The sequence below is a fragment of the Sebastes umbrosus genome, chromosome 22 (genome assembly GCF_015220745.1).
Source record: "Sebastes umbrosus isolate fSebUmb1 chromosome 22, fSebUmb1.pri, whole genome shotgun sequence".
Taxonomy (NCBI): Eukaryota; Metazoa; Chordata; class Actinopteri; order Perciformes; family Sebastidae; genus Sebastes; species Sebastes umbrosus.
Genome location: NC_051290.1, coordinates 19129475 through 19140704, shown reverse-complemented (window position 1 = coordinate 19140704; position 11230 = coordinate 19129475). Strand labels below are relative to the sequence as shown.

Here is an 11230-nt window from a genome sequence, read left to right as displayed (position 1 = left end):
TGTTGTTTGGCGGGCACATCATCCCGACTGAGACGCTGCACAACCACCGCATCGTATCTGCAGATAGACAGGCATCCGTGGACAACATCATGTGCAGGACTCAGTAAAGCCGCGGGATCTTTCTCTATGCAACACACCAGCGGCTCTCACACTAGATCGCTGCTCTCGACTCACTTAGTCCAGAAGGATCACAATGATGAGGTAAGAGCTTCCGGTCGCCATTTTGCTGGTGTTTAGAGGGAGAACCTGCATGGTGGATAATAATAACAAGCTGCTCACTAAAGCTGCTGTTTAGACGCATACCGGCGCCAGGATGTTCAAGCGACATCGTGTAGACCTGGGGGATGATGCCTCGCAGGGTAAAAAGAGACCCTCTGAAGGGTATGTAGCGTTAGCGCGTCTCTCTCTCTGTGTGTTGTTTGTGATCGCTGATGCAGGCTGCTGGTTGTTGTGTTGCTAACTAGCTGCTAACGTGCTAACGCCAACTCCTCGCAAGTGTACGTTAGCACCTGGCGGGGCTGGATATGCACACCTGTACTAATGAGAGGAGAAACAGCCAGGTGCACGGGGTTGTTGTTGTTGTTGGGCGATAAGGTCATGCAATGGGCCGGTAAAGTGGCTGGTGTGACGTTAGCTAACGTGGCTAGCTAGCTAACAGCTAACGTAGCTAGCTAGCTAACAGCTAACGTAACTAGCTAACAGCAAACGTAACTAGCCAACAGCTAACTTAGCTTGCTAACTAGCAAACAGCTAACTTAGCAGACATCTAACTAGCTTACAGCTAACGTAACTAGCTAACAGCTATCTTAGCTTGCTAACTAGCCAACAGCTAACTTAGCTTGGTAACTAGCAAACAGCTAACTTAGCAGACAGCTAGCTAGCTTACAGCTAACGTAACTAGCAAACAGCTAACGTAACTAGCCAACAGCTAACTTAGCTTGCTAACTAGCAAACAGCTAACTTAGCAGACAGCTAACTAGCTTACAGCTAACGTAACTAGCTAACAGCTATCTTAGCTTGCTAACTAGCAAAAAGCTAACTTAGCTAGCTAACAGCTAACGTAACTAGCTAACAGCTAACTTAGCTTGCTAACTAACTAACAGCTAACTTAGCAGACAGCTAACTAGCTAACAGCTAACGTAACTAGCTAACTAGCACACAGCTAACTTAGCTAGCTAACAGCTATCTTAGCTTGCTAACTAGCAAAAAGCTAACTTAGCTAGCTAACAGCTAACTTAGCAGACAGCTATCTTAGCTAGCTAACTAGCAGACAGCCAGCCTGTTCTGCACGTGGCTACATGCTAGCTCGTGCTAGGTGAAACGTTGCGTCTTGAATAGAAATGATTTCATGAGACAAAGTCAACATGTGATGGTGAGTTCCTGGTTGGCTTATGGCTCTTACAAAATGAAGATGGAAAGCTGCACACGTGATCTCCTAGCCGGGCTAATGTTAGCCGTGTAGCTGAAATGAGATGCCCTGTCAGTCAGATGGCACTGCTTATGTCTCACATTAAACACCCCGAGTAACGTCATTTGACTTCTGCTGTAAAGCCAAGCTCTCCGTGGGTATATCAAAGGGACTGCTGGTTGTTCATATGGGTCTAAACTAAGTCCCGATCGGCCTGTAGAAGTTGGAGGAGCTAACGTTAGGTTGAAGCATCACCTTGCTCTTCTGTTGTCAAAGTCACCGAGTGGACGCTCAGGGTCACTGCCCTGGATCTCACATTGCGTTGACCATACGGGAATGACTAGCAAAATAATGTATCCAAAGGGATGCATTAATATTGCATGAATTATGTGAACGATACACATCCTGCCTGGAGGCAGCCAGGAACAAGCTTTCAAATGAAAGGAAATGAATGAAGAGGCATAGCAGCAAAGTAATTTGACTTAAATATTACCACATCATCTAAAACGTAATATATTCATTGATTTAATTTATTTTGCATGTTCGTAGAAGTCAGTGTTTGCAATAGGCTATTTATTGTACTTTATACTATATCTAGATTTTTTTAAATAAAATAATGATTGGAACAGTGGTGGGAGAAATACTTACTAAGTAGTAATACCACAGTGTAAAAAAAGGCTCTGTTACAAGTAAAACTCATGCATTAAAAATCTTCCTTAAATAAAAGTACAAAAGATTTAGCATCAAAATATACTTAAAGCTTAAACTTAAAAGTAGTCATTATGCAGAATGGCCCATTTCAGAATATACAGTGTGTGTGTGTATATATATATATATTACTGGATTATTATTATGGATGCAGGTATATTTATATTCAAATAACAAAGCCTAGCATCATCCAATGTGCATACTGCAGCTTTCCCATAGTCAAGGACATGAGTGGTAGAGATGCCTACATCCAGGGTTTTAAGTTAGATGATGCACCCCACCTCTCTAGGAGTCATGCTTGGCTTAACTTTTTGTTGTCAGCTCATTTCTGTCTGTACACAAGTGTCAAAGACACATTTAGACAAAACTGAATAGTAATTAACAGTCAAATATTCATTAGAAATGGCTAGACATTTAAAAATTCAATAATTTGTGGTATTTCAATGTGCAATCTGCCAGAAATTACTTGTTTTCCACTGTCGGATCAAGGTAACATCATCATTTTAGCCTTAATTTAACCCAAAAGGGCTTTTCTGGTACTACTGTATTCACATGAGTCACATTCGCACCCTAGTTTCACCACAGAGCTTCAGACACAATCTTTGTCTAAATAATGTGATGAAATAAATGGTTCACATACTGTTCTGAAGCCATTAAAGGTGCTATTGATAACATTCAGCTTTAGATGTTGCATTCTTCCTCCCCCGTTCCATTGCATTTACTTCACAACACGTCATTGCCAGGCACTTATCGTCAATCTCAGCCATTTATCCATTTTTTTTTGACCCAGAGATACCACGTGATTCCAACGTTGTTTTACTGTGGGCTCACAAGCCTTGTTAGAATTGGGAACCAAACAATATCTTCCACAGATAAAAACAAAACACTCATTTTGGACCTGCCAAAATTGTTTAAATGATTAATTCACAATCCTAATCTTTTTTTTCTTTTCTTTTTCATTAAAAGCCATACTTTTATTCAGCACCTCTCTAAAAGCTCTGTGGATGTATTATTTTTTGTAAACATATGTCTACATAAAAATGTTAGCAATAAGCGATTAACTTCATCTTTCTGCAATAGGAGAACAAACTTGTTGATTGTGGACTTCATGTTCTATGTCGTGCCCTTTATGTTTTCTTGAATCTTTACCATTACTAAGGAAAAATTGTGCAAAATGTATGTGGGGGTGTGTTCATGCATTTTGGAGTTATGTTGTGTTTCGAAGTTAAATTGGTGAGTTTGTATGGCAGTCTTATGGTGCATCTTCCTCTCACAGGCGTGACCGAGACAGGGACAGAGACCGTGACGAGCGGTCGAGGGACAGGGACCGCGACCGGGATCGAGACCGTGACAGGGACAGAGATGTGAAGCCATCCGCTGTGCCCAACAACCTGGCTGTAGGCGGCGTAGGAGGTTTCCTGAAGCAAGCCCCCATTCAGCAGCAGATCAACCCCTTCACCAACCTGCCACACACGCCACGCTACTATGAGATCCTGAAGAAGCGGCTGCAGCTGCCTGTGTTTGAGTACAGAGAGCGTTTCACTGACATCCTGATGCGTAACCAGTCTTTTGTGCTGGTGGGAGAGACGGGCTCTGGAAAAACCACCCAGGTAAAAGGCAGAATGTTTAGTGTTTTTGCAAAACCAGCACATAAAGATCACACCACTATTGACAGTTACTCCTAAAAACAATTTTTGATAATATATTGACTAAAATGTGTCAAATTGAATTTAAATTCAGTAATATAATTGGTATAATAATACTATTAAGCTGATTCACAGTGTGTGCAGTAAAGTTTACTGTAGTTCTTGAATGAGCTGGGTTGTCTGTTTTTAAAATTTGAAAGAGAGAAGATTAGAGTAGATCACCGGTTGAGCCTCAGCCCATTCCTGAGGGGAATACAAACTATCTTCCAAACACTTCCTAAATGAAGTGGTGTGATCTTGTCAGTATGTTCCGCCTTGATGATGCTAGAAAACATTTGTATTCCACACATACAGAACATGCTCACAAAGGTAGGGGCTACATTTACGGATCTTTAAGGATAGCCGTCTGCGGTTGTTGCTCTTGAAATGAAAAGAAAAATAATCAATGATGCATTTAAGTTTTGATAATTAATGGTATTTCTTGAAATTTAAAAGTGTGTTTAGTGTTTTATTTACGCAAAACGTCTTTTTCACAATTATCAGGGAAAACAAGTTATAAGGGGGATCTATTGGCAGTAATGGAATATAATATTAACAAGTATGTTCTCTTTAGTGTATAATCATCTGAAAATATTAACTTTAACCGTCGCCATCACTCTCTCTCGCTTGCCTCACCGATCACTTTCCACAAACACACACACACATTCTACGCACTGGCTTTTCTCCAAATGACCTACGCTACTCTTGCAACAAGCTAGAGAGGGCCAGTCACAACTTTGCGTCAGCTCTCCTACACACTTGGCACATGGGAGAGGCTTCAGTTGGTTGCACTCTGCAACCTCACCACTAGATACACCCAGGTCCTACACACTGCTCCTTAAAGGGATAGTTTGGGTGTTTTTAAGTGGGGTTATACTTATCCATAGTCGGTGTATTACTTACAGTAGATGACGGTGGGCGCGTCCCCAGTTTGGAGAAACAGACAGGAGTACCAGCAGGGGAGCTAAGCAATGTACTGCTGTCGACAACAAAACGTTTTTATTCCACCTTAAAGAAAGGCTCACCTAAAAAAATCAATATCTACTTAAGTGTACACTATATTTAGAATATTTTCATCGCTTTATCTTGAATTGAACTGAATGTGAAACTTACCTATGTCTCTTCAAAGCTAGCAGAATCCATTGACAAAAACAGTATAGATAAGTTTCACTTTCAGTTCAGTTCCTCGTTGGCAAATATTCTAAATATAGCGTACACTTAAACTGATATAGATTTTTTTTTTAGGTGGGCCTTTCTTTTAGGTGGTTAAATAACATTTTGTGCCGGCCCCATCCACAGCACTATATTGCTTTGCTCCCGTGCCAGTATTCTTGTCTGTTTCTCCAACCTGGGAACGTGCCGACTGCCATCTACTGTAGGTAATACACTGACTATGGATAAGTACCTCACACAACCCCATTTCAAAACACCCGAACTATCCCTTTATTGTAAATACAGCTTAATTTATTGTCATGTACAAATGAGGTGGTATACAGGCATTCCACCAAACCTATTCTGATGATTAGGGTCAGGCCCTGTAAGTACTAATGACATATTTTAATACTGTCCGTGAAATGTTTATCTCTTCCAAACCTTTCATCTGCATTTTTTTGTTCTTCTGATTGGGTGACATTTCAAAGACTGGTAAGATTTGAATCATCTCAAAAGGGCATCCATCCGAACCTCAAGCTTAATAGAGTGGAAGTAAGACTCTCTTAGCAAGCTGCTTCTGTTTTTCAGCTCTAAGCAAGAACATGCTGTTAGTGAAAATGTTGACAGGTATGACTTTCATAGGTATTTGCTTTGCAGGACATAGTAAACCCTAGTAATGCACTCCAAATAGTAGTACTATGAAATCTTTTATTTTCGTAAAATATTTGTTATAGGCCGACCTCCATCATCTTCCTTGAGTTCATCTCCCTACTTTGCTTTTTCATTTCAAGAATTCCTTTCATGTCTCTTTGGCTCCAGCACAAACTGATTAGTCTGCTGTCTTCCAGATCCCTCAGTGGTGCGTGGACATGGTGCGGTCAATGCCAGGAACAAAGAGAGCCGTGGCCTGCACCCAGCCCAGGAGGGTAGCGGCCATGAGCGTCGCCCAGAGGGTCGCTGATGAGATGGATGTCATGCTGGGCCAAGAGGTGGGCTACTCCATCAGGTTTGAGGACTGCAGCTCTGCCAAGACGCTACTCAAGTAAGAAGGCTGGTTAAAAATAGTCCTCTCGGCTCTCTTTTCATTTTAATAACAACCTATGACAAACCTACAGTTGTACTGGGAGAAGTAGATAATAGGGATGTAAGAAAATATCAATACACACGAGTATCGCGATATTATGTGTAGTGATTCTCAAAAAAATCATCTCCATTCCCTCTTTAAAATCCAACATAGCGGGGTCAGTTTTAAGGCATCACATGAAACTAAAAAACCTAAGGAATCTGTTGGTACCAACCATGTCACACTAGCTTGTTGCGAAGGAGGCAAAATAACGCTCCGAAGTTGCGCTAAATTTTGGCGAGGAAAAACTGGCATGGCCATATTCACATGGGTCCCTTGACCTCTGACCTCAAGATATGTGAATGAAAATGTGTTTTACGGGTACCCACGAGTCTCCCCTTTACAGACATGCCCACTCTATGATAATCACATGGAGATCCATGGTATGCCAAGTCAAATCCCACTTACAGTGTATGTCTGATCTAATGTTAGATTCTTGTCAATGCAAAGCCCTAGTAGATAATAGGAGGAGCCTCTTAGCTAAACACTAGCCTTGTACAAGTGACAATCTACAATTAATTCAATAGAACAATAGGGTGCTCAAAACATGTCAAAGCTAACGGCCATAATTTCTGCACTTTCATTTTCTTGAGTACAGTAAACTAAAGTTTTTCAGTTCATAGATGACAGCTCATAGCTCATCTGATGCTTGACCGACTGGCGTTAAAGGATGGGTTTGAATTTTCTCAAATCAAAGGTGGAATGCTGTGCTCATTGCATTAATTTTGAGCAGGGTTTTAATCAGATAATGCCATTGTATATGCTGATAAAGCCTGTATGTCTTCTATTCACGCAGGTACATGACAGATGGAATGTTGCTGCGGGAGGCCATGAACGATCCTCTGCTGGAGCGCTACGGTGTCATCATCTTGGACGAGGCACACGAACGCACACTAGCTACAGATATCCTCATGGGAGTCCTCAAGGAGGTGGTCCGCCAGAGGGCTGACCTCAAGGTAAAAATAATTTATTCAGTATGTCATTTCTAAAATCAAGCGTCTTTCTTTTATGACCTTAGTTTCAGGATAAGGTATTGCAATCCTTTGATCGCAGGTGGATTCATTTAAAAGTTCCCGAATCTTAATGTGACTATTTATCCAGCACCTACATTCTCTGTTTATTCTGGAACATCAAGCTCACTTTTATTTTCTTATCTCTAGACTTAGTGTTGAAAGTACTCTTGACAGTAGTCTGATTTGTTTCCACAAATATGTCCCACTTAATGCCTTCAATACACCCTAAACATGACTTCCTGCAGGATAAATTCAGTGACAGCCAGTGTTTATGTCCCTCTTCTGTCACTCCTCCCTTTTGTCACATTTCCTTCTGACAGTGTCCCCATGTCTGACAGCTGTGTATCTGTTGAGCAAAGAGAAATGTTGCCGCTGGGCTCAGAAATGCACATCTATTCTGCACCGCGGCACTAGTGGAGATTGCTCCCAGAGTCAGCCCCATTTTAAGCCAATCAACCAGGGGGGGGAACAGCAATGTGTCGGATGCGTGGATGGGAGCGTACAGGCAGGCAGAAGTTTTATAGGCAGACTGTGCCAGACATCATTCTCATAAAGCAGATGGATAATGACTAGTTGTTTGTCAGCGTGGAATCAAAGGTTAGATTGTTGTTCGCGGACTGTTAAATGAGGTCTAGGTTGTTGGGAATGATCATCCACCCACACCCCTCTATCTCCTTCATCCCTATCCCCTACCAAATTTGAAAGTTTAATTTGCCTTGATTAAGAGCAATTATGATGTCTCGCAGAGCGTAAAGCGAAATGCCGAGACACTGGCCCCTGAAAATGTTTGAGATTGAAAATGGGAGACGCGTTTCCCCATCAGAATCCTAATGCGCTCTATCTAATGGCTCTGGAGAGAACATTGTGTACCCAACATCAGGAACAAGGACTGTCATAGCGCTGTGTAGGTCACTGAATTGGAGTACAATGCCAAGTTCTACACTATAGACACCATCTTGGGTTCGTGCCAGCGCCCTCACCCTAAATTCTGATTCAAAGCATTATCCATGCACTCTTCATCTATTCTGTATTTGGTTTGCAGCCTTATCCACTTAGTATGTGTGCTTATCCTCAATTATCATCAAGCCATATGAAATGTTAACTCATTCCACACTTGAGTGCTCACTCCCATAATCACCACAGTCATTTACACTCTTTACTTTTACTTTTATCTTTCCTTTCACCTCTTCTATGAATACATTGTCCCTCACAGACTCCTCTCTCCCGTTCACGTGCCCTTCTCTGTCCAGGTCATCGTGATGAGCGCCACGCTCGACGCCGGCAAGTTCCAGGTGTACTTTGACAACTGTCCACTGCTAACCATCCCCGGACGCACGCACCCCGTGGAGATTTTCTACACGCCCGAACCGGAGCGAGACTACCTGGAGGCGGCCATCCGCACGGTGATCCAGATCCACATGTGTGAGGTGGACGAAGGGGACCTGCTGCTCTTCCTCACTGGACAGGAGGTACGAGTCCGGAGGTTTTCAATGAGATTTTTGTTGTTCTACAAAAACCAGGTTTCTGATTAGAGTTGCACCGATTGCAATTTTCTTTGCCGATTCCGACATAAGAGTTTTTTAAAAGTCTGACCTGCCGATTCTGATTTTCTTTCTAAGAACTATAATTGACAGCAAGTTTCTAGACTAACTTTTTTTCACCACCGTCCCAAAGAATAATTTCAACTGTCCTGAAGTCAGTGTAAGATTCTAAATGTTATCTTCTTACTTTGTTATTGTCATCTATAGTGGCTATTTGCATAAAAATCACACAGTTCAAATGATTAGGAAATAAAATATTGTATTTGCATTTTAATATTTGCTTTGATTAGAAAATCTCTTGGCATTAGTAGTTCTAGTTATATATTAAAAGCTGCTTGAAGCTAGTGTTAGGAAGTTAAACATCATATTTCTTTCTCTATTATCTATTTTATATTGCTGTGAAAACATCTCCTTCAAACAACTGTATTTCTTCAAGTTTCTTGCCAAAAACGACATTTTACAAGATTACATTTGAACACATTATAATAGCGTTATGATTTACCATTGCCCATTACTCATTTGTATTGATATACACCAATCAGCCATAACATTAAGACCACTGACAGGTTAAGTGAATGACATTGACTATCTCGTTACAATGGTACCTGGCAGTCAGTGGAATATATTAGACAGCAAGTGAACATTTTGAACTTTGTGTTGGAAGCAGAAAAAATGGGCCAGCGTAAGGATGTGAGCGACTTTGACAAGGGCCAAATTGTGCTGGCTAGACGACTGGGTCAGAGCATCTCCAAAACTGCAGGTCTTGTGGGATGTTCCCGGTCTGCAGTGGTCAGGACCTACCAAAAGTGGTCGAAGGAAGGAAAACTGGTGAACCGGCGACAGACCCAAGTCTCAGTGATGCACGTGGGGAGCGAAGGCTGGCCCGTGTTATCCGATCCAATAGAAGAGCTGCTGTAGCTCAAATTGCTGAAAAAGTTAATGCTGGTTCCGATGGAAAGATGTCAGAACACACAGTGCATCGCAGTTTGTTTCGGATGGGGCTGCGTAGCCGCAGACCAGTCAGGGTGCCCATGCTGTTCTAATGTTATGGCTGATCGGTGTATATTGGTATAATGCAACTCAATGGAACCTCCGTTAACGATAGCTATTAGCTCCATTATAAGCAGGACAGTGCTAGGGAGAGACCCCGTGCTGTTGGCAGATGAGCCGGTCACTGTGATTACTCTGAGCAGCATGCATGGGAATGAATTACAATATAATAATTTTCTGATTAAGTTAGTTGTTCCAAATGTCTTTAAGGTTGCTACTCCTGGGCTTATTTTGGACTTGGAGTTGTGACAAATTGTGAGCTTTATGTCTTCTTCACTCACGCTGAAGAACTTTCTCACGGACGACATGTTATGTGTGTGTGACTGGGAAGTTACTGTCTGTGGTGCCGTGTGTGCGATGTGAATCTATCATATGGCACGTGTGTGTAAAGGGTACCCAGAAAGAAATTGGAAATATGACTGATCGGCCAGTCACCGGTCATGGCCAATCTTCTGAAAACTGTCCGGTTTCGATTGGAGCATCTCTATTTGTGACGATTGCAAACAGGAAACAATTCAGTTTTTTGTACAGTTATATTATCTCTAGAGACACTTTCATCAGACACATGTTGGACTGGAGCGAATGATATTTTTTGTTATCGATTAATCGGTTGGTTCTTTTTTCTGGTAATCTTTTTCTAAAGCCTAAAATGAGATTTTCAATAGTATTTTCTGTCAGATTAACAGTCCAAAACACAAATATAGTCAGTCTGTCAGTTATGTATATTATTGTTATTTTTGTCCAAACGAACAAGGTTACAAACTTGTGCAAAGATTTCACACATCTCCAAAGTTAAAGAGTGTGCAAATTAATCTAATTACATAGATGAGTTACTCACATTCACAGAGTCATGAGCACACACTCGTGCACCCTCTGAACAGGAAATTATTAATCCTCAGTTTGATAGATGTTAATGCACGTGAGTGTGCCTGTATGGGAACCACCAGGATTTGCACAGTGAAGAGAAAAAAAAAACTAGGAGTGACCCAGATTCTGCCCTTCCCACAAATCTCTGAAATTAAGTCATTTATTATTATTTTTTTTCCCTCCCTGCAAATGTTGTCCACTGATGTGTAATGGAGGGCAGGGTTCATGCCCAAAATGATGAATTTGGTCACAGCAGGGTGAACACACGCACACGCACACATACACACAGGAAAGCGCCAACAAATGTTTCAATGTCCTGATCATTGGACAGGAGAAGCCTGTTGGAGCCAACAGTGCCTGTGCTGTTGTGGTTATTCTCTCAGCACTATGACAAAATGGTGTTGGAGACCATGTGCTTACTTGTGGTTGTATAGGAGAATGTGTGTATATAGCCCAAATTGCCCTAGAGATTTAAATGACATGTTGGACTGTACAACATGTCCAGTACCAATTTTTCATCTACACAAGGAATCTTTAAAAACTCTCATGTCTTTCCGGCTTCCCCAATCACATCTTGTGACGGGTTGTTTATTAGCAGTAATTATTTGTCACTCAACATCAGCTTGACTGTGGCAGTACACCTACGTCAGTTTTCATTTGCCAAAGCAGGATCAATATGCGGC

At 41.6% G+C, this 11230-nt stretch overlaps 1 protein-coding gene across 2 annotated transcripts in view; it reads left to right on the top strand.

The window, feature by feature from the left end:
- The window catches only part of dhx15 (DEAH (Asp-Glu-Ala-His) box helicase 15), a 32833-nt gene continuing 21603 nt past the window's right edge, over window positions 1–11230 (top strand). Inside the window, exons 1-5 of one of the 2 annotated variants that reach the window (XM_037759308.1) lie at window positions 1–201; window positions 3393–3726; window positions 5802–5995; window positions 6873–7032; window positions 8340–8558. In XM_037759308.1, the coding sequence (XP_037615236.1) occupies window positions 194–201; window positions 3393–3726; window positions 5802–5995; window positions 6873–7032; window positions 8340–8558 (915 nt within the window). In that variant the 5' untranslated portion in view covers window positions 1–193. The other variant, XM_037759306.1, reaches the window with a different exon arrangement.